General features: G+C 42.3%; 1 protein-coding gene across 1 annotated transcript; it reads left to right on the top strand.

The window, feature by feature from the left end:
* The first annotated feature begins 1,121 nt into the window (after positions 1-1,121).
* PCYOX1 (prenylcysteine oxidase 1) lies at positions 1,122-23,050 on the top strand. Its single transcript, XM_068563888.1, has 6 exons — positions 1,122-1,302; positions 2,402-2,608; positions 3,635-3,809; positions 18,474-18,685; positions 19,041-19,193; positions 19,708-23,050. Exons 1-6 carry the CDS (start codon positions 1,131-1,133, stop codon positions 20,364-20,366), a joined length of 1,578 nt encoding a protein of 525 aa, XP_068419989.1. The 5' UTR covers positions 1,122-1,130; the 3' UTR covers positions 20,367-23,050.
* Positions 23,051-23,401: the final 351 nt, after the last annotated feature.

Consider the following 23,401-nt stretch of genomic DNA (forward strand, 5'->3'; position numbering starts at 1 on the left):
AGGGATCAAACCCAGGACCCCTGCATTGGGAGCTTGGAGTCTTATCCACAGGGAAGTCCCTAACCTTTCTTTTTATCCAACTTGTTTTCCTTCCATCCATACTGTTCTTCATGTTCATGTACTAGTTTTTTCTTTTCTTTTTTTTTGACTGGGTGGGGGTATTTTAATTACAGAAATGGGATCATATAATACCCATCACTCAGTCAGCAGTTTTTCTCACCTAACAATACTAGGACAATAGATACTGATGCTACAAATCTTTTTAATGCTTGAATAATGTTCCAGCATATGAGGTGAGTACACTACTTTTATTCATGTCTGTCACTATATATGTATTTTTTTAAAAAAAAATTAATTAATTTATTTATTTATTTTTGGCTGTGTAGAGTCTTCGTTTCTGTGCTAGGGCTTTCTCTAGTTGTGGCAAGTGGGGGCCACTCTTCATCGCGGTGCGCGGGCCTCTCACTATCGCGGCCTCTCTTGGGAGCACAGGCTTCAGACGCGCAGGCTCAGTAGTTGTGGCTCACGGGCCTAGTTGCTCCACGGCATGTGGGATCTTCCCAGACCAGGGCTCGAACCCGTGTCCCCTGCATTAGCAGGCAAACTCTCAACCACTGCGCCACCAGGGAAGCCCCTGTCACTATTTTTGCACTCCCTTCACTTTGGACCACCCCATCCCTGGTCTCCCCCATTTTTCCTTCTACCTAGTACCATTTACCCATTCATCCCGTACCCAACAGTCCCGAACATAGTGATCACTCAGTAAAGTGTTTGTTGCACCCCCCGTCTGCCTCTGGCAGCGATTAGCTGTGTGCATTGTTTGAGCGAGAGCGACTGAAGGGACAGAAGAAGACACGACTGAAGAAATTAAAAGCTGGGGTGAGCCTCCTCCGGGGCCTTTGGTGTCTCCCTGAAGCAACGTGGGCTTCGGAGGGGCAGGGCGGGCTTGGGGGACCGAGAGGACCGGGTTGGCAGCTCTTGGAGGGAAGGGTGGCCCTGGGGTGTCAAGGGCGGCCGTGGGGTGTCAAGGGCCTGTGCAGCAGAGCGGGGTAGGTTGGGGGTGGACCTGGGCGGGGCTTGGAGGGGCGAGGCCAGCCAGGGGGCGGGGCGGGCAGAGAGCGCAGACTCAAATGCGGGCGGACAGCTGGGCTTTCCAGTTCGACCGCAGCGCTGCGAGAGCCGTGGAGCGCACCGCTGGACAGCTCGCCTGCTTGACCATGGGGCTGTGGCTGGGGTTGTTGCTGCTGTGCAGCTGGGGGTTCCCCGGGAGCGCCGAGCCACGGGCCCCGCCGGAGAATATCGGTAGGCGAGAAGGAGGCGGCGCGCGGCGGGGGCGGTGGGAGCGCGCCCCACGCCGGGCGGCCGCTGCCTGATGCGCCAGGCCGGGCACCCGCGACGCCCGCCGGGCCGCGCAGAACGAGCTCCCTGCGCAAGTGGAGCTCTTCCCGGTTCGCGCCTCGGGACCGCTTTACGTGCCCCAGGGACCGCCCTTTCCCGGGCGTGGAGACTTGCCTACTTGAGCAATGGGCCGTGGAGGGGGGCGACCCGGGCTGGCGGGCGGGCGCCAGGCCTCCCTGCAGCCCCTGAGTCGGAGGCCTTGGGCTCCGGGGAGGCTGTGGCCCCTCCCGCGGCCTTCCCTTGCAGCACTTGTTGGGAGGTCGGTCTTCTGGCTGGTCCGGGAGCGACGGGCCAATTCCGCTCTGCAGATGAGAGGCGCACGCGGGCACAGCACACCAAGCAGCGCAGATAAGCTGACAGCGCTGACCACGCTGACCGCGTCTGCTTCCAGTGATGGGCTGGGGTGCCCTTCCCCCGTCCGCTTTGCTGAAGTCGGCCGGCTGGCACAGTCCCCTGGCTTGCACAAGTTCTCTGCCTAGGACGACTACACAGCCGAAACAGTCACTCTTTTAGTTTGAGTCGTTTTGGTGGTTTGCCCCCTGTTTATTTTGTTTTGCTTTGTTCTTTTATTCCCCTTTAAGCCGTGTTCTTTGGAATCATTAACCTGTTTACATTAACGAGACAACAAATCAAGGCAAAAATGGCGGCCACTTTATTTGAAATGCGTCCTGGAGAGGCCCCACCTCCTCTGTTCCTTTGCATTGGGCACAAAGAAGGGTGTGCGGCGGTCCACTTGGTCCTTCCGCAACGAACTGTGAGAATCTTGGGCCATCTGGCAAAAAAAAAAAAAGTGTAACTACCACTTTTGTCTGGGGGCAGTGTCCAGATTCATAGTTCTATCTTCACTGCAGCTGCCACTTGCCTCCCCCTCCCCAGGCTTCCCTAAATTGTTGATAACAGCCTTAAGCAACGTCTGTTGTTGATTTACGGCCTTTCAAAAACAAAGCAAACCTACAAAGCTGGTAAGAGCGAAAAAAACCTGTTCCTTTTTTTTCCCCCATAGCGATTATTGGAGCTGGCATTGGTGGCACTTCAGCAGCCTATTATCTGCGGCAGAAATTTGGGGACGATGTGAAGATTGACGTGTTTGAAAAAGGAGAAGTGGGGGGCCGTCTGGCCACCGTGACTATGCAAGGGCAAGAATATGAGTCAGGAGGTTCTGTCATCCATCCTTTAAATCTGCACATGAAGCGTTTTGTCAAGGACCTGGGTATGTAATTTGGCCTTAGAGCTAAGCAGACTTCAGTATGCATGGATATTGTTATCAGATAGGGAACTGAAACTTTCCTGCCTTGTTAATCGTCTTTTACAGTGAAGCTGGTAAAACTGCTTTCCTCACTTTCCTGCTAGCAGTTGGTACTGCCTTAGGAGCTGCTCTGCTGTAATGGGACACTAGTTACCTGTATCTTCAGTTATCTGGAATTACAGACATGGGGCTCAGGGTGGGGATGGCTGCTGCTGTGGGTTCTCAAACCTCTGGGTTCGTGTTAAAGAATCAAAGAATGGTTTGAGTTAGCAGAAACCCTAGCGTGCTCATTTTGCAGCTGGGGAAATGAGGCCCAGAGACTTGAGGTGTTGTCTGGCTTAAGGTCACTCACACAGCTGTAGGTGCAAACATGTGCCTAGAACTTGGGACATCGGACTGCTTGCCTACCAGCAGAGGCACTGGACAGGTGTGGGGGAAGCGTGGCCGGCCTCTGCAGGCTCCTTCCTCAGGGAATATTGTGTAATTTTGGCCTTCTTCCAGTTATCAGGAATATCCAGTTATGCAAAATAGGATTTGCACAGGGATGGGGCTGACTTCTTTTCCTTAGCTGCTTGCCACATCTCCGGTGGACGCCTCCTGGGCCTCTTTCCTCCATGAAGGCGAGTGTATGTCAGGAGCCATTTACGCTGCCAAGAGTCATGTCTGACATTTCTGTTTTTAAGTTGAATTCAGCTCATCCTCTTTTTTTCTTTTGACTTTTTAGTCTTTTTAGACTAACTATAGCCAGTCTCATTTTGATATATCTGCATGATCATCCAACCCATCTTTCAGGGAATCCGCTTTTGGAAAGTGTGGTGTCTAGTGTATCACCCACTGTTCTAAAGATAGAGCTCCTTTAACATGTCTCCTGAGAACTGGGGGAAGCCCGAATTCACTCACTTCAGAATGTCCCCGATAGCTTCAGATTACCTTCTCTCATTTGAGCAGTACAGAAACCACTGACTTAGCTACCTTTCTTTGTTTTTGCAGGTCTCTCTGCTGTTCAGAGCCCTAGTGGCCTAGTGGGGGTGTATAACGGAGAGACTCTGGTATATGAGGAGAACAGCTGGTTTATAATAAACATGATTAAACTAATTTGGCACTATGGATTTCAGTCCCTCCGAATGCACATGTGGGTAGAGGATATATTAGACAAGTTTATGAGGTAATTCTTTCTCTTCCGTTTAACCTAAGACTTTTTATTAGATGATCTGTAGGAATTATAGTTTCTTGGAACAGTTCTCTACCTAACCGCAGCCTGTTTTTAAGATCGTTAGGCAAAATGTTTTGTATATAATACGCAGACCATTTATCCACTTCGAAGCTGAAAGGGTAGTTTATTTTTGCTTCTGAAAACATATTTTGCAAATGCTTATTTAATGTTACCAGGCACTTTAAAATGCTCTACAAATATTAACTCCTTGAAGTTTCATGACAGCTCTCTGAGGTAAGTACCGTTATTAGCTTCTTTTCACAGGTGTGGAAGGTGGAGGCTTAGAGAGGTTTCAAGTGTGCAAGTCCACCCGCCTAGTAACTGGTGGAGCTGGAGTTCTCACCCAGGCAGTCTGGCTCCAGAGTCCTCCCTCTTAATCTTGGAACTGTTTTAGTGTTGTGTGTAGATGAATGAGCTGATGTGTACAAGAGCTTGTAGAAAGGATCAGAAAACTTAAATGAGCTTTATTTAACTGTGACATGATGTTTCAGTGAGCCAGCAGCCTGAAATATCAGTCCTGAGCCCCAAGAATTTAAATTAGGATATTAAATTCCCACACTGTCTTGTGTAGTGAGAATACAGGTGCCTCTTTTCCTTCTCTATTTTTTCTGTATTTTCAAAAATTTCTTTGTGTATGAATATGCATTGCTTTGGTAAGTAGGAAAAATAACATAAGATAACCAGTCTACCTTTGCAAGATACAACCTATTTTTTTTTAAGGTCATTGGCATGTGACCTTAAAATGACCTAATAATGTTTCATTACCGTGACTGTGCCAACGTAATAAAATAATTGTTAAAAAGGTAAAATTAGGGACTTCCCCTGGTGGTGCAGTGGATGAGAATCCTCCTGCCAGTGCAGGGGACACAGGATCGATCCCTGGTCGGGGAAGATCCCACATGCTGTGGATCAGCTAAGCCCGTGCGCCACAACTGCTGAGCCTGTGCTCTAGAGCCCGCGAGCCACAACTACTGAGCCCGTGCGCCCTAGAGCCTGCGCGCTACAACTACCAAAACCCACGTTCTCTAGGGCCTGCGTGCCACAACTACTGAGCCTGCGTGCTGCAACTGCTGAAGCCCACGTGCCTAGAGCCCATGCTCCGCAACAAGAGAAGCCATCGCAAGGAGAAGCCTGTGCACCGCAAAGAAGATTAGCCCCCACTCTCCACAACTAGAGAGAGCCTGTGTGCAGCAACGAAGACCCAACGCAGCCAAAAAAAATAAATACAATTAAATCTGTTAAAAAAAAAAAAAGGTAAAATTACATGTCATATGACCAAGTATTGCCCAGCACAAATGTAAGAGGTGATAGGATAAATGTACTCTAGTTTCTGTAACTTATAGTAGTTAAGGATTTCTTTCTTTCTAAACATCATTCTGAGGTCAATTTCTTAAACTCCTTTCCAGCGGGTACGTTAAGTTCAGCTATAGTGCAGGTTGTTTTAAAGTAGTCATTCATTCGTTTGTTCATTCACCAAATATTGAGTACTTATTATGTGCCAGGCAGTATTCTAGGTCTTAAAGATGTAGAACCCAGAACATGTCCCTGCCCTCAAAGAATACATATTCTAGTAGAGAGACAAGCAGTTTACTAGGAAAATATATAGAATTTGTGTAGAGACAGCCAGTCACTTTTTTTAAAAAAAATTTTTATTTTTTGGCTGCGTTGGGTCTTTGTTGCTGCGTGTGGGCTTTCTTTAGTTGCGGTGAGCGGGGGCTACTCTTCCTTGTGGTGCACAGGTTTCTCATTGCGGTGGCTTCTCATTGCGGTGGCTTCTCATTGCAGAGCACAGGTTCTAGGCACGTGGGCTTCAGTAGTTGCAGCATGCAGGTTCAGCAGTTGCGGCACGCGGGCCCTAGAGCGCAGGCTCAGTAGTTGCGGTTCATGGGTTTAGTTGTTCCACAGCATGTGGGTTCTTCCCGGACCAGGGATCGAACCCTTGTCCCCTGCATTACAGCCAGTCACTTTTTTTTTTTTTTTTTTCAGCCAGTCACTTTTTAAAGAAAGGTGGCATGTTGCTGCATCCTCAGCAGGAAAATCAAGTTCACATGGCCTCAGATACAGCCTTGCCTGTGTGTATCAGTTTTCTTGACATGTAGAGAATTGCCCTTTGAGAAATTAAGAAACCACTTTTGAAGTGAATTCAGGCTATTATAGAACTGTGAAAAAAACCCAGTGAGGGGATACATAGATTATACTGTTTTTAAAAAGTTTATTTTATTGAAGTATAGTTGATTTACAATGTGTTAATTTCTGCTGTACAGCGAAGTGATTCAGTTATGCATATATATACATTTTTCATATTCTTTTCCGTTATGGTTTATCACAGGATATTGAATATAGTTCCCTGTAGATTATACTATTTTTGATTTTAGAAAACAATTCCCAAACTTTATGGAATTACTGCCCCCCTCCAGTGTATCTTTGATACTTGATTATAGAGCTCTGACCTTTATGTTGTTTAAAGGGCCATCCATCATACATTTCTGTTTCTTTCAATAAATCAAGAACATGCAGATCTTATTTTGATAATTTTGTCATACCCTATGAGATAGTTGGAGAAAGGGCAAGTATTGAGCCAGCATGTGCCAGTTGCTAAAGTAGTGAAATACTGCTGGACTTGTGAAATAGCTACTACCCGCATGTTTTCTCTTCTCTGGGAGTCTCCTCCACTGCCTCAGCAGGGAGTCTTGACTCAGTTCCAGTGCTGTAGTCAGTCTACTTTCTGTTTAATGTTGTACCAGTTATTTAATATTTGTAATATCACCCATGTCACAAAAACCAGGATTGGGAGCCACAGAGGTTGCCAAAGAGGAATCTGGAACAGTGAAATCCCCAACATTTCAGTAAAGTAGTAGTTATTAATCCTGGCTGTACATTATATTCACATGGGGATCTTTTTTTTTTTTTGGCCACGTTGCGTGGCTTGCAGGATCTTAGTTCCCAACTAGGGATGCAACCTGGGGCCCCGTCAGTGGAAATGTGGAGTCCTAACCACTGGACTACCAGGGAATTCCCAACATGGAGATGTTTTAAAAATAAGAATGATGTGGGACTTCCCTGGTGGCACAGTGGTTAAGAATCTGCCTGCCAATGCAGGGGACACAGGTTCAGTCCCCGGTCCGGGAAGATCCCACATGCTGCGGAGCAGCTAAGCCCCTGCGCCACAACTACTGAGCCTGTGCTCTAGAGCCTGCGAGCCACAACTACTGAGCCCGCGCGCCGCAACTGCTGAAGCCCACACGCTCTAGGGCCTGCGTGCCACAACTACTGAGCCCGTGTGCCGCAACTACTGAGCCCGTGTGCTGCAACTACTGAAGCCTGTGCGCCTAGAGCCTGTGCTCCGCAACAAGAGAAGCCACCACAATGAGAAGCCCACGCACTGCCACAAAGAGTAGCACCCACTCGCCACAACTAGAGAAAGCCCTCGCATAGCAATGAAGACCCAACACAGCAAAAAATAAATTAAAAAAAAAAAGAATGCTGTGCTCTACTCCTAGAGAATTTTTATTTCATTGGTTTGGAGTAGGCATCTGGGCATTGGTGTGTTCACCTCAAGTGAATCTTGCCTATAATCAGGGTTGAGAACCACTAGGTTAAAATGTGTAATTGGAGAATATTCTTGAGTTTTTTCTTTCTTTGAATGGTGTAAGAAACCTAAAGTCCTTGCTCAACATATTTTCTCCCTTTTTTGGATATATATGACAGATCCAGTTGGCTCCTTTTGAAAGTGGCTTGTGTGATCTTCTGTAGAAACTTTTGGGAGATTTGTTGACCAGCTTTGGGGAGGTACATTGTCATTTTTGTGCTTCTATTTCAGAGTGTGCACGGTGTGAGCAAAGGCCCATGTGATAGTAGTAAACCATGATACTTGAAAGAGGGTTCAAGCTTGTGGTAGGCAACACCCCACACCCCTGGGAGTATGCATTTTTCTTTGCTGTTGAAGGTACTTGGGTGGAGATCCTGCTGCCCATGATATCCACACTTGCCAAGTCAGTTTCCGGTTCTGAGCATTTATTTATGCAGTTTTTCTGGTTGGATGCCATTTTTAATTCCAAAATTCATGTCTTATCTCACCCCTTTCCTAATACTCTAGTCACCATTCATCTCTCTTTTCAAACATTTCTTAAGTATTATATGGTGCACACCACACACACACTTGTGTTGTTCTGTAGTATGCATATTAGCCAGAATGTCATAGATATTCAGTCACATATTTGTTGAATTGAATCCTGTGGTCCACAAAATGGCTTCCTGTTGAGATATCTTGGCTTATAGGCTGGGTTCAAGCTCATTCTTGTCTCTAGCACTTAGTGCATTTCTGGGGACATGTTAGATCCTTAACACTTCTTGATCTGAGACTGATAGGACTCATAGTGAAAGGCTTTATAAACACCCTTTTTTTTTTTCCTAAAAGGAAAAAAGTTACTCCTAACAAGTCATTTTTTTCTTTTTATGTAAGGGCTTGGGTGCTCTTATAGCTACTTTATTTATTTATTTATTTTTGACGGTGTTGGGTCTTCGGTTCGTGCGAGGGCTTTCTCTAGTTGCGGCAAGCGGGGGCCACTCCTCATCGCGGTGCGGGGACCGCTCTTCATCGCGGTGCGCGGGCCTTTCACTATCGCGGCCCCTCCCGTTGCGGGGCACAGGCTCCAGACACGCAGGCTCAGTAGTTGTGGCTCACGGGCCCAGCTGCTCCGTGGCATGTGGGATCTTCCCAGGCCAGGGCTCGAACCCGCGTCCCCTGCATTAGCAGGCAGATTCTCAACCACTGCGCCACCAGGGAAGCCCACAAGTCATTTTTTATTCTTTTCGTTTTCTCATTTCCCAAATCCAGTCTATCTTGAATCCTATCAGTCTTTAAAATGTATTCAGAATTTCACCACTTCTCACTACCATCACTGCTACCACTTTGATCCAAACCACCATTATCTCTTGTCTGGTGGCATGTGGGATCTTAGTTCCCCAACCAGGGATCAAACCCGCATCCCCAGCATTGGAAGCACAGAGTGTTAACTGCTGGACCACCAGGGAAGTCCTGCCTGGGTTGTTGGAATAGCCTCCTGTGGTGGGCTGAATATTGCCTTCCTCCCTCTGCAAGATGTCTACATTCTAATCCCTGGAACCTGTGAATGTGTTACCTTACATGGTAAAAGGGACTTTGTAGATAAGATTAAGTTAAGGATCTTGAAAAGGGGAGATAATTCTTAATTATTTAGGTGGGCCCAATGTAATCACAAGAGTTTTTATAAGAGGGAGGCAGGAGAATCAGAACGAGTATTAGATGTGATGATGGAAGAAAGAAGTTGGAGTGATGCTTGGAGGGGCCATGAGCCAAGGTGGCTTATAGAAACTGAAAAAGGCAAGAAAATGATTTCTTCCCTCAGAGCTTCTAGAAGGAACAAGCCTTGCTGACACCTTGACTTTAACCCAGTGAGATTGACTTTGGATTTCTAACCTGCAGAACCATAAGATAATAAGTTTGTATTGTTTTAAGCCACTGAGTTTGTGATAATTTGTTACTGCAGAAATAGGAAACTAATACACCTCCTAACTCATCTCCTAGCTTTTGCCTTTGTGTCATCACAATCCGTTTTCAGCATAGCAGCCAAAGTAGTTTTCTAAAAATCTAAGAGTCATCACATTACTCCTCTGCTGAGAAACTTTCAGTGGCTATTTCATGCAGAGTTATAGCCAAAATCTGTACCATGGCTTGGAAGACCTGATAGGATGTAGATAATCCCATTCATCATTTTTTAATTTCCTGTTTGTTATGGGCAGAGTTGTGTGTCCTCCCCACCCCCAAACTTATATGGTAAAGCCTTAACCTCCTGTACTTCAGAATATGACTGTATTTGCAGATAGGGTTTTAATGAAGTAATTAAGTTAAAATGAAACCGTTAGGCTGGGCCCTATCCAATTTGACCGTTGGCCTTATAAGAAGAGTAGATTAGAACACACAGAAGAGGCACCAGGGATGTGCACAGACAGAGGAAAGACCATGTGAGGACACAGCAAGAAGGTGGCCATCTGCAAGCCAAGGAGACAGGCCTCAGAAGAAACCAAACCTGCCAACACCGTGATCTTGGACTTGTAGCCTCCAAATCTGTTGGAAATAAATTTCTGTTTAAGCCAGCCAGCCTGTGATACTTTGTAATGGCAGCCCTGGTGAACTAATCTACAGTTGATATTCTGCATACTTGTTCACCCATTGTTGAAAGTGGGATATTGGAGTATCTGGCTATTATTGTTGAATTGTCTGTCTCTCCCTTCAATTCTGTCAGTGTTGCTTCATGTATTTTGGAGCTCTGTTGTTAGGTGCATATATGTTTATAATTGTTATGTCTTCCTGATGGAGTAACCCTTTTATCATTATAAAATGTCCTCCTTTGTCTCTAGTAACAATTTTTGTCTTAAGTCTATTTTCTCTGATATTAGTATAGCCACTCCTGCTCTCTTTTCATTACTGTTTGCATGGTATATCTTTTCCCATCTTTTTACTTTCAACCTATTTGTGTCTTTGAATCTAAAGTGTATTTCTTGTAGACAAGATAAGTTGGATTATTATGATTATTTTTAAAATCCAGTCTGCTAATCTCTGTGTTGTGATTGGAGAGTATAGTCCATTTATGTTTAATTACTGTTGATATTAGCTTTTTATATGTCTTTTTTTTTTGGCTGTACCACACGGCGTGTGGGATCTTAGTTCCCCACCAGGGATTGAACCTGTGCCCCCTGCAATGGAAGGCAGAGTCTTAACCACTGGACTGCTGGGGAAGTCCCTCTATATGTCTTATATCATTTTTGTTCCTCTGTTTCTCCATTACTGCTGTCTCTTTTTTTTTTATCCATTTATCTTTTGATGGATATTTGGGTTGCTTCCACCCTTGGCTATTGTGAATAATGCTGCAGTAAACGTGGGTGTTCAATTATCTCTTTGATCCTGTTTTCACTTTTTTTGGATATATACCTAGAAGTGAGATTGCTGTATCTTTTGGTAATTCTACTTTTAATTTTTTGAGGAAACACCGTACTGTTTTCCATAGCAGCTGCACCATTTCACGTTCCCACCAACAACACACAAGGGTTCTAATTTCTCTACACCCTTGCCAGCACTAGTTATTTTCTATTTTTTAGATAGCGGCCATCCTAATGGGTGTGAGATGATAATCTCTTTGTGGTTTTGATTTGCATTTCTCTAATGATTAGTGATGTTGAGCATCTTTTTTTTTTTTTAAATTTATTTATTTATTTTTGGCTGTGTTGGGTCTTCATTGCTGCGCGTGGGCTTTTCTGTAGTTGTGGCGAGCGGGGGCTACTCTTTGTTGCAGTGTGTGGGCTTCTCATCACGGTGGCTTCTCTTGTTGCGGAGCATGGGCTCTAGGCACGTGGGCTTCAGTAGTTGTGGCAGTCAGGCTCGGTAGTTGTGGCTTGCAGCCTCTAGAGTACAGGCTCAGTAGTTGTGGCGCATGGGCTCAGTTGCTTTGCGGCATGTGGGATCCTCCCGGACCAGGGCTCAAACTCGTGTCCCCTGCATTGGCAGGCGGATTCCTAACCACTCTGCCACCAGGGGAGTCCCTCTTGAGCATCTTTTCCTATGCTTGTTGGCCATTTGTATGTCTTCTTTGGAGAAATATCTATTTAAATTGTTTGCCCATTTTTTAATTGGATTTTTGTTGTTGCTGAGTTGTAAGAGTTCTTTATATATTCTAGATATTAAACCCTTATCAGATACATGGTTTGCAAATATTTTCTCCCATTTTGTAGGTTGCCTGTTCACTCTGTTGATTGTTTCTTTCACTGCACAGATGTTTTTAAGTTTGATGCAGTCCCATTTATCTCTTTTTGCTTTCGTTGCCATATCCAGGTGATCATTGCCAAATCCAATGTCATGAAGCTTTCTCCCTATGTTTTCTTCCAGGAGTTCTATAGTTTCAGGTCTTATGTTTTTGTCTTTAATCCATTTTGAATTAATTTTTGTTTATCATCTAAGGTAAGGGTCCAGTTTCATTTTTTTTGCATGTGGATATCCAGTTTCCCAGGCCCATTTGTTGAAGATACTATTCTTTACCCCATTGTGTAGCCTGGGCACCTTTGATGAACATTTGATGATATACATGAGAGTTTATTTCTGGATTCTCTGTTTTGTTCCACTGATCTGTATGTCTGTTTTTATGCTGGCACTAAACTGTTTTGATTACAGTAGATTTGTATTATGCTTTGAAATCAGGAAATGTGAGACCTCCAGCTTTGTTTTTCTTTCTCCATATTGTTTTGGCTATTTGGGATCTTTTGAAATTCCATGTGAATTTTAGGAATTTTTTCCAGTTCTGCAAAAAAAAAAAAAAAAAAATGTCACTGGGATTTTGATAGGGATTGCACTGAATGTGTAGATCACTTTAGGTAATATGGACATTTTAACAATTTCAAGTCTTCCAATCCAAGAACACAGGATGTCTTTAATGTCTTTCAGCCATGTTTTGTAGTTTTCAGTGTACAAGTCTTTTTGTCTCCTTGGTTAAGTTTACTCCTAAATATTTTATTCTTTTTGATGCTATTGTAATGGATTGTTTTCTTCATTTCCTTTTCGTATTGTTCATTGTTAGCATATAGTGCCTTTAAAAAAAATTGAGATATAATTGACATATGGCATTGTGTAAGTTTAAGGTGTACAACGTGTTGATTTGATACATTTATAATATATATTACATTATGATTACCACCATAGCTAGTTAACACCTCTGTCATATCACATAATTATTATTTCTTTTATGTGGCAAGAACATTTAAGACCTAGTCTCTTAGAAACTTGGAAGTATATAAAATAGTATTGTTGGCTGTCATCCTTATGCCGTGCATTAGATCTCCAGAATTTATTCATCCTCTAGGTGCTGCCTTCTTTTGTTTTAGAGAGTGTACCATTTTAATTCTCTTATTGTTTCTTTTAGTATACATATTTTTGTTATTGTGTTAGTAGTTTCCCTGGGGATTACAGTTACTATCTTAACTTAAAATAATGTTAATTGCTTAAAACAATGTTAATTGAATTAATACCAACTTAATTTCAATAGTACACAAAAACTTTACTCCAATATAGCTTTGTTACCTCACCATACTTTGTGCTGTTGTCATACAAATTATGTCTTTATGTTCTATAAGCTTATTAGTTTTATAATTATTGCTTTATGCAGTTTTTAAAAAGTCGGATAAGGGAAAAGAATTTCAAGCATATACAGTGGTCCCTTGGTATGCATAGGGGATTGGGTGCAGGACCACCCCACAGATACCAAAATCTGCAGATGCTCAGATCTCTTACAGTTGGCCCTCTGTATCTGTGAGTTCTGCATTTGTGGAAATGGAGCGCCAACTGTATATTTATTAGAAAAATTTGTGTATAAGTGGACCCATACAGTTCAAATCTGTGTTGTTTAAGGGTAAACTGTATATCTTTATATTGTCTTTTATATTTACCTATTTAATTACCTTTACCCATTCTTCATGCGGATTTGAGTTTCTGTCTGGTGCTATCTCAGCCTGAAGGGCAACTTTTAGTATTTCTTGTAGGGCAGGTTTGCTAGTGTTAAATTATCTGTTTTTGTTTACCTGGGATTATATTAATTTCTCTTTATTTTTGAAGGCTACTTTTGCTGGATATAGAACTCTTGGTTAATAGTATTTTTTTTCCCCAGCATTTTCAATATGTCATCCCACTATCTTCTGGACATCATGGCTTCTGAAGAGAAGTCAGCTCCTCATCTTACCGAGGATCGTTTTTGCTGGATGAGTTGCTTTTCTCTTGCAGCTTTAAAGATTTTCTCTTTATTTATCCACAGTTTAACCATTATGTGTTTAGGTGTAGATTTTTTTGAGTTTATCCTTTTTGGATTTGTTGAGCTTCCTGGACGTATAGATTAATGTCTTCCGTCAAATTTGGGAAATTTTTGACCATTATTTCTTCATAAATTTTTTGTCCGTTTCTTTTTTCTCCTCTCCTTCTAGGATTCCCATTATGTGTATCTTGGTATGCTTTTTGTTGTCTCACAGGCTCCGAGGCTCTGATCATTTTCTTAACTCTTGATTCTTTCTGTTCCTGATTGTATAATCTCAACTGACCTTATCTTTAAATTCACTGCTTCTGCTGTTTCAAATCTGCTGTTGAGCCCCTCTAGGGAATTTTAATTTCAGACTATACTTTTCAACTCCAGAATTTTTAATTTTTTTCTATAATTGCTTTCTCTTTATTAACAGTCTATTTGTTCTAATCAACATTGTTTTCATACTTGCTCTAGTTCTTTAGATATGGATTTCTTTAGTTCTTTGAACAGATTTATAATAGCTGATTTAAAGTCTTTGTCTATGGGACTTCCCTGGTGGCCCAGTGGTTAAAACTCTGTGCTTCCAATGCAGGGGTCGCGGGTTCGGTCCCTGGTTGGCGAGCTAAGATCCCATGTGCCGTGTAGTGAGGCCAAAATAAATAAATAAATAAATAAAGTCTTTGTCTAGTAGGTCCAATGTCTGGGTTTTCTCAGGGAAAGTTTCTGTTGACTCCTTCCCCCCCCGCCACCCCGTGTATGGGCCATACTTTTATGTTTCTCTGAGTATCTCGTGATTTTTGTTGAAAACTGGACATTTAAAATAATATTAAGTGGCAGCTCTGGAAATCAGAATTTCCCTTACCCCAGGTTTGTTGTTGTTTGTTTGTTTAGTGACTTTCTGGGACTGATTCTGTGAAGTCTGTATTCTTTGCCATGTATGGCTATTCAAGTGTGTGTGTTGGGATATGTTTGCAATGCTCTGGAGGGTGGTTTACAACTCTACTTTAGCCTTTACTTCTGGCTTGCTGAAAGCCTCAAGGTCAGCCAGAGGTGACAGATTTGGGCCTCCTCAGGTCTTTCCTGGGCATGTGACAGCCTTGTACATGGGCATGAGCTTCTAGGTCCCCAGGAATGAACTGGGGTTTTTCATTCCCCAATATTTAAAAAAAAATCTTTTGGTAAGCCTCTTATTAGCCCCAGTTGGTATGACAGCCTCAGGCAGCTGATGTTAAATTGCCACTGATGTTTTTGACAGATGCACTCAGGATGGGCTGTTCGTACAGAGCGAGCTCTGAATCAGGTCAAAAAAGACAAGCCCTAATCTAAAAAATACAACAAACTAGTGAAAATAACAAAAAGAAACAGACTCACAGATACAGAGAACAAACTAATGGTTACCAGTGGGGTGGGGGGGGGGAATACAGGGGTGGGGGACTGGGAGGTACAAACTATTAGGTGTAAGATAGGCTACAGGATGTATTGTGCAACTTGGGGAATATAGCCAATATTTTGTAATAACTGTAAATGGAGTATATCCTTTAAAAGTTGTATTTAGAAAAAGAAAAGCACAACCCCTGAGGATAGAGCTTTTGAGTGAGTTGCCAGATAGGGCAAAAGTGGCACTTCTCTGGGAATGGGAATTTTGGGATGCTCCAAGCCTGTTTTATCCCCTCCTGTGGCTGCCAGCTTGCTGGTTTCACAGGGATTGTAGTTGCAAGGCTGCTGATTTTGAAGGCTACCTTGTTGCTAGCAAGAGGGGAATGGGAATAGGGGAAGTTAAAATAGCACAAGGCTCATTTGTTCTTACAGACATTCAGCCATTTTTCTTGAATAAATTCTCCTGGGATTTTATTTCCAGAGTTCTGAAAAAGTTGATGTTGACAATATTTGTCAGTGTTCTCATTGCTTTTACGTAGGGGCAGATTTTCTAAGGTCCTTACTCAATTATTGTAGAAGTGCTTCATCCCACCTTCCCTACTTTTTTCTGTCTGTGCCTCTACCTGTTCTCCTGGATCTCTCTGCTTCAGCTGCAGTACCAGGCATGCTGCTGTCATAAGGCCTTTGCACTGCTCTTACCTCTGTCTGAAATATTCCCCCCCACTCCCGTCCCTGCAAGGCTTGTATCCTCACCTCCTTCGGGTGTTTGCTGACGGATCACCTTCTCAGTGAGGCTTTCCTTGACTACTTATTTTTTTGTATCATCTTATTTAGAGTTGCAACCCTGTCAGCTCCAAGCATTTCCAATCTTACTTTTTAAAAAAAAATTTTTATTTTTAATTTTGTTTATTTGTTTTTGGCTGCATCGGGTCTTCGTTGCTGCGCGCGGGCTTTCTCTAGTTGCGGCGAGTGGGGGCTACTCTTCGTTGTGGTGCACAGGCTTCTCCTTGCGGTGGCTTCTCTTGTTGCAGAGCACAGGCTCTAGATGCGCGAACTTCAGTAGTTGTGGCTCGCAGGCTCTAGAGCGCAGGCGCAGTAGTTGTGGTGCACGGGCTTAGTTGCTCCGCGGCATGTGGGATCTTACCGAACCAGGGCTGGTACCCGTGTCCCCTGCATTGGCAGGCGGATTCTTAACCGCTGCACCACCAGGGAAGCCCGTAAATAGGCATTCTAATGCAGGGGTCTCCAACCCCCGGGCCCCGGACCTGTTAGGAAGCGGGCCGCACAGCAGGAGGTGAGCGGGGACGGGGGTGTGCGTGGGGGTGTGGGGGGAGTGGGCTGGGCAAGTGAGCGAAGCTTCATCTGCCGCTCCCTGTCGCTCGCATTACCTCCTGAACCATACCCCCCGCCCCGTCTGTGGAAAAATTGTCTTCCATGGCACTGGTCCCTGGTGCCGAAAAGGTTGGGGACCGCTGTAATGCAACTAGTATTGTAAAGCAGTTACAGTGCTCAGTGTTTATACGGTATATATTGTCTCATGTCACCCTCTATGAGGCCTTTACTTAGGAGGCTTGTTTGAGTGGGGTTGGGGCTCAGGTGGGAGGAGGCAGGGAATAATTTTTTTATAACATCATATTTAAGTTATTTAATTGGCTACTATTTTGTCATGCTGACCATTAGCAAAAGATTGCTCTTCATTTTATGAGGTATTCAGTGTGTTATTTTTCTGAAGAACTCAGTGTTTTCATCTTACTTTTTCCAACTTCCTAGGGACTACAAGCCAAACAGTATGGCTGGAAGGAATTATTTTAATTTCTCAGTTTTGGCACTGAGAATTTTTCCACAAAGATATATTCAGCATTTTGTATACTACACCGTTAGACAGTAGGTAATGTTGAAATGGATATGACATTATCTCTGCTCTTTAAAAAAATTACAGATTATTTTGAGAGAAGAAATTTGATGTAAAAACTCTTCTATGATCACGGGTAGAGATCTTTCCTTGGCATTTATTTCTTCCTTTCCTTCATACACTTATCTGTGCATATGCCTGAGTACCTGTTCCTAACTGTAAGTTCCTTGAGAGAAAGAAACCATGTCTTCCTCATTTTTGTATCACTTGGAACCTGAAAAAATATGTATTGAATTATTGCATGAACTAATTTATGTGAACATTTTTTCAAGTCTCTAAAGTGCAGAGAAATGTCAGGTGATAGTTCCTAAAACTTAAATAATTTGAAGTAGTATCTAAGTGCTGAGCATGAGTGCTAAGTTTTATGGGACTTTTGGAGGTGATGACATCACTGTGGACTGGGAAGTTGGGTGAGACTTTGCTAAGGGGGTGGGATTCAGGCTCTGAAGGAAAGTGTAGCTAGTTGTTCTATGATTAGGGATGGGAAGTGTATTCCAGATGGAGGGAAGAGGTAGTGCAGTGTTTGGGAGCAATATCCAGAGCATGTTTAGAGAGCAGTGAATGAGTGGGTCAGCTGTATTCAAGTGGAAGATTGTGTGTGTGTGTGTGTGTGTGTGTGTGTGTGTGTGTGGTTGAAGGCAGGGGGGATAGTGGTTCTTGAGTCTTCTACTTGCCATGTGACTTTTAGACAAGTTCTTTAACTTCTACTTTGTTTCTTTATCTGCAGCTGAGCAAAGGAGTTAGACTTGATGAGTTTGGCTCTAAAAATCCATGATATTTTTTTTTTTTTAATGTCAGAACTTTAGTAAGTAACAGTAATACGCAAGATGTTTTTTGAGTAAGTGGATGGATGACAAAATAAGGGTATTTTAGGACATCTGGGAGATTCATAAATGTTTCAAAGAAGAGAAACTAGAGGCAGGTAGATCAGTTATTCATTTTAGTAGTTTGAATATAAATCCTCATTTAAGATCAGGGAGACGAGAATGAAGTAACAGAAGAGATGTTAGAAAGATTGATAAGGTTGGTTTCCTTCTTAGGTGGGAGAAGCAGAGAGGAGAAGTGAAATGTTTACATTTGAAACTAGATGAACTGAGGATTACATGTAGGATGTTGGGAGTAACTCGTTATTTTTGGTTGTGGGAGGAGAGAGGATCAAGTCTAGTGGAAAGGTAAAGTTTAACTTTAGACATGTCTAAGTGTGCTCAAGATAAGATGAATAAGACATACCTACTACTTGAAAGGTGCTCCCAGTGACCATATTAATGCAGAAGAGTGTATATAAAGGACAGTGGACTTGCCCCAGAGGAGGCGGAGGGAGAGGGAGGCCAAGAACCTCTGGGATACCTGGGGCAGATGGTGACTGAGGTGCATCTCACAGGATAGGTAGGGACTCATCAGAAGGACACGTGAAAGTCACTTTGAGTCTTAGAATGCTATTTTCCTTCTTTATGTGTACCCTTCCCCCTGTCTTGTTTGGTGTTTAATGGCCATTTCCTTTCTGTTCAAAAGGATCTACCGCTACCAATCTCATGACTATGCCTTCAGTAGCGTAGAAAAGTTACTACATTCCCTAGGAGGGGACGACTACCTTGGATTATTTAACCGATCACTTGTTGAAACCTTGCAGAAAGCAGGCTTTTCTGAGAAGTTCCTCGATGAAATTATTACTCCTGTCATGAGGATCAATTATGGCCAAACCATGAACATCAATGGCTTTGTAGGTAAGTCAGGGCTTGGAATAGTTACGGACATTAGTTTACAGAGTGGTTTACCTGATGCTATGATGGCTCCTTACTTTAGGCCATGATTTGGAGAAGACTACCTTTCTTTGTGAAACCTCAGACACAATAAAAATGTTGGCAAAATTGTGTATTGTAAATGTGCATTTCTATGGGAACGGAGTCTTTAGCTTTTATTAGTTGAATGCTTCTCATCTGGGGGAGATTTTGCTCCCAGGGCCATTTGGCAATGTCTAAAGACATTTGGAGCAGGGCTCAGCTAATTGGGAAGGGAGAGGGGGTAGAGGGCCTCTTACAGAGTCAGAATTAAAACACATTTTCTTCCTACCGCTGACAGGGGCAGTGTCAATGTCCTGTACTGATCCTGGCCTTTGGGCAGTAAAAGGTGGCAATAAACTTGTTTGCTCACGGCTCCTTCAGGCTTCCAAAAGCAATCTTATATCTGGCTCAGTAATGTCCATAGAGGAGAAAACAAGGACCAAGCAGACAGGTAAACTTGAACTTCTATTTTATTGTTCCCTAATTTTCCCTTCAGAAAATAATTGCTCAGGGAGAAAAACCTCTTTCTCCATCTCTCACTCAGTTCCAAATGATGGAATTTTAGTTTCCTGACCAGGGATCGAACCTGCGCCCCCTGCACTGGACGGCCAGGGAAGTCCCAAATGATGGAATTTTAAATTGGAGGTGTTGTATGTCATGTAGAAATATTCATAAATGTGCTCAAGTACAGCAGCATGACTATTCGGATTTAAAAAACAATTTCATCCTCAAAAGTAAAAGTTTCATATTTTGTACTTATTGGCAAGATTTTATTTCCATTCCAAGTAGAAAATTGGACTCATTGTAATACAAATGCAAGGGATAATTATCTTAAGGGATAAAACTTGTTTAATTCCTTAGAATTATAGAGAAACTATTAAGAAGGTATAGAATTATTTTTAGAAGGTATAAAATATAGTATGTTAGAAACATTAAAAAAATGTATGCTTCCTTATTTCCTCTAGGAAATCCCACAAAGGTGTATGAAGCGGTCTACCAAACTGGATCTGAGACCCATTCAGATTTCTATGACATCGTCCTGGTGGCCGCTCCATTGAATCGAAAAATGTCCAATATAACTTTTCTCAACTTTGATCCTCCGATTGAGGAATTCCATCAATACTACGAACCTTTAGTGACAACTTTAATTAAGGGGCAGTTGAATTCAACTGTCTTTACCTCTAGAGCCTTAGATGAGTTTGATCTCGGTACAATCTTAACCACTGATAATCCAGATTTGTTCATTAACAGCATTGGGTTTGTGTCTTCTGTAGAAGAAAATAATAATCCTCAACCAAAAGCGGATAGGGCACACGTTTGGAAGATCTTTTCCGCAGGACCTCTTACTAAAGAACAAATTTTAAAGCTCTTTGTGTCCTATGATTATGCTGTGAAGCGGTCATGGCTTGCATACCCTCATTATACGCCTCCAGAGAAATGCCCTTCCATCATACTCCACGATCGACTTTATTACCTCAACGGCATGGAGGTTGCAGCAAGTGCCATGGAAATGAGTGCTGTTGCAGGCTACAATGCTGCTCTCCTCGCCTATCACCGCTGGAACGGGCACACACACATGATTGACCAGGAGGAGTTATATGAGAAACTTAAAACTGAACTATGAAATACCACTATTTCTTTTTTTCCCCTCCTGGTTCCAAATGGAATTATCACTGGCAAAAAAGAACACAGTCTGAGCAGAGATGATTTTGAATCAGATATTTTGCCGTTATCATTGTTTAACAAAAATAATCCCGGTGAATCATGAGAAATACAAGGTTCTAATTAAGCATGAAGGCATAACTATTGCATCTCCAAAATTTCTTTATTCTTTCTTTAATATCCATCAGCAGTGTTTCCCAAACTTCTCTGATCATAAGAATCATCTGGAGTTTGTTAAACGTATGGATTCTCTAGCTCCTCTGGAGATCCTGATTTAATAGGTCTGGGGTGGGGCCCTGAACCAAACCTTAAAGGATTTTAAGCTGAGCACTTGAGGAAGACTTATCTTTTAGTTCAGGACTAGTTCATTTGTGCTTCGCAGCTGGATGTGATCTTCAGTCGGATACAACTACTATGGGAGCTGGTATCTTATGCCTGGCTTTAGTAATTTATATTTTTCAAAGTACATATGCCCATGCTTGAAGCCTTGACTTTCAGAATGTTCTTTTCATTGCTTCTGTCTCTATTTTATTGGGGGTGAAATTCAGAAGTCTTAGTTTAGTATAAATTTAAGGTGTCATACAAAAATCTTAAGTAAAATGAAAAGTACAGGCTATTGATTTAAGAAATTGGCCTTCTATTATCAAACCCTCATCTGAGGAGCTCTTAAAAATATTGATAGAGCTCCGGAGCAGAGATTCTGATTTAGTTGATGGAGGATAGGACCTCAGCTTTTTGTAGCTTTTGAAAGTTCCTAACTTGCACCCTGGGTTGAGATTCACTGATGGTGGCGGTTTATGATGTTTCCCAAGGGTTTTTAGTGCCTTAATAGTCCCAAGAAACCCAATCCATTATCAAAGCGGGTCCATGTTGCAAAGAATGATTTCTCTCAGTGAGAACTCTAGTAATCTTGATAGTAAGATGCATTGACAGTCTTACAGCAGAGGCGACTTAGATTACTCCAGAGCAGTTGGCACTAGAGTAGGATATTCAGCAAGACACCTTCCTTGATCAGATCCAGTGTTATGTTCAAACTGTTAAATGCTTCTAAAGGTACTGTAGCATTTTGGTTGAGAAATTGGTTGCTGAAATCTTTTGGGGCCCTGGTTCTGAGCCTCAGCTGTACATTGGAATCACCTGCAGGAGTGCTTCCTGAATGATTCTAATATGTAGCCAAACTTGAGAACCAGTTCTCCATCTGTACAAAGATCATGAGTGACTGTCCTTCTAGTCACTGGAAGGACAGGACAAGTAAAAGCTTGTGAACTCTAAAAGTAACTGCAACCAAGTTAACATGTATTGTTTTAAAAAAAAAAAAAGTCCTCCAGATTATAGCAAAAAAGAGAACATTGATTCTTAAAACAGTTTCTTCTCTATTACAATTGTGAATATTAATATGCTGATAAAACTGCCAAGATATATTTGATGTAGAGGCAGGAATTAAACTTATAGTTTGTCAAAGGGTCAGCTTTTTACTATTTTTATTCTTAAGTATGTTGAGACATTCGTATTTTTTCCTTTTGTGGTTTAATGAAGACAGTTATGTAGAGAGTGTAATACTATTATGTATATGCTAAAAGTGGGTGAATACTAATGAGGTAATTTAATTTCTATCACTTATAGACTTGTTTTGCGATTGGATATATTTTTACTTAGAACACCAATTTAAAAGGTTGCTGTTATATCAAACCCAACTCTGTTTTCCAACAAGGCATCTGAAGTTGTTTCCTCAAAGAGCAAAACAGGTTATCCGTATGTCAAGCATATTAGTATTAATGCAATTACAGTATTAAAAAAACTTTTTGTTTTTAATTGGAAGAAAAATCCTATCAGGGCCCATTATTCCAGGAGGCCGCTCAAATCATCTTTTTACAGAAGAGACTGGTAAAAATTATGCAGGGGCTGAATGAAGGCCAAGTTCTGCTCCAGTGGTTCTCCAACTTGAGTGTGCATCGGAATCAACTGGAAGCCTTGTTAAAACATTGCTGAGCCTCACCCCCAGAATTTGTTTCAGTAGGTCTGGAGTGGCATACGAAAGACTGCATTTCTGTTATGTTCCTAGGTGATGGTACTGGTCTAGGAACCACACTTAGAAAACCAGTTCAACGATTCAGCTCTACGTGGCTGCAAAAAACACAAGCTTGTCGACATTCGTCAAGAATTAAAAAGAGAATGGAAAAATAAAAATGTATTGGCCTTCGTTAGTTTGATCCCTCTCGCTATTCTTTTGCTGTAAACATTTCCTATAAATAGGAAATACCACTTTACATACACATAAGCCACCCATTTTATTATACTTTACAAGTACCTCACATACTCACTGTGTGTACACCCCACTCTCCAGTTTTAAAGCGATTCATGATTTGTAGGCTTTTTACCAGATCACAAAAATAAGCTTAAGCATTTGCTTGATAGGTTTCTTGAAGTTAGGTTTATGATACAACCATCTGTAAAATATCTCTCATTTGAGTTTGTGAAGCGTAAAATTTATGAACTAGGTGAATATATCACGGGCAGCGTTATCACTATCTTCTACTCCACAAAGAACCACAATGCACTGGAATGTTTTTCTCTGGAATTGTATTTCTACTCCTGTATTCAAAAAAATTTCCCACGTATGTTCAAAATAAAACCATGATATCATGACTTCCTGTGTTTTACTTCTGTTGTACTATACGGTTGACCCTTCAACAATGTGGTGGGTAGGGACGCCGACCCCCGAGCAGCCAAAAATCTGCGTGTAACTTACAGTCAGCCCTCTGCACATGTGGTTCCTCCATCCAGTTCAGAATCCGTGGATTCAAACCACCATGGATGGTGTAGCACTGTAGTATTAGTAAATTATTTACTAATAATCCAAAATTATTTTGGAAAAAATCTGTATAGAAGTGGGCCTGCACAGCTCAAACCTGTGTTGTTTGAGCAAAACCGTACTTGGAATGTAAACGTATGTGAAAAAGTCAGAGTCCGTCAAAGTTATGGCAAGAACTTTGAAAA

This window comes from Eschrichtius robustus, chromosome 15, assembly GCF_028021215.1.
Source record: "Eschrichtius robustus isolate mEscRob2 chromosome 15, mEscRob2.pri, whole genome shotgun sequence".
Taxonomy (NCBI): Eukaryota; Metazoa; Chordata; class Mammalia; order Artiodactyla; family Eschrichtiidae; genus Eschrichtius; species Eschrichtius robustus.

What these genes read in the sequence shown, in the direction of transcription:
- PCYOX1 (XM_068563888.1), top strand. Translation starts at nt 1,131, where the DNA reads ATGCGGGCGGACAGCTGGGCTTTCCAGTTCGACCGCAGCGCTGCGAGA. An exon ending in GGCCCCGCCGGAGAATATCG is followed by an intron (nt 1,303 to 2,401) that starts GTAGGCGAGAAG and finishes TTTCCCCCATAG; the next exon opens with CGATTATTGGAGCTGGCATT. An exon ending in AACAAGGACCAAGCAGACAG is followed by an intron (nt 19,194 to 19,707) that starts GTAAACTTGAAC and finishes TATTTCCTCTAG; the next exon opens with GAAATCCCACAAAGGTGTAT.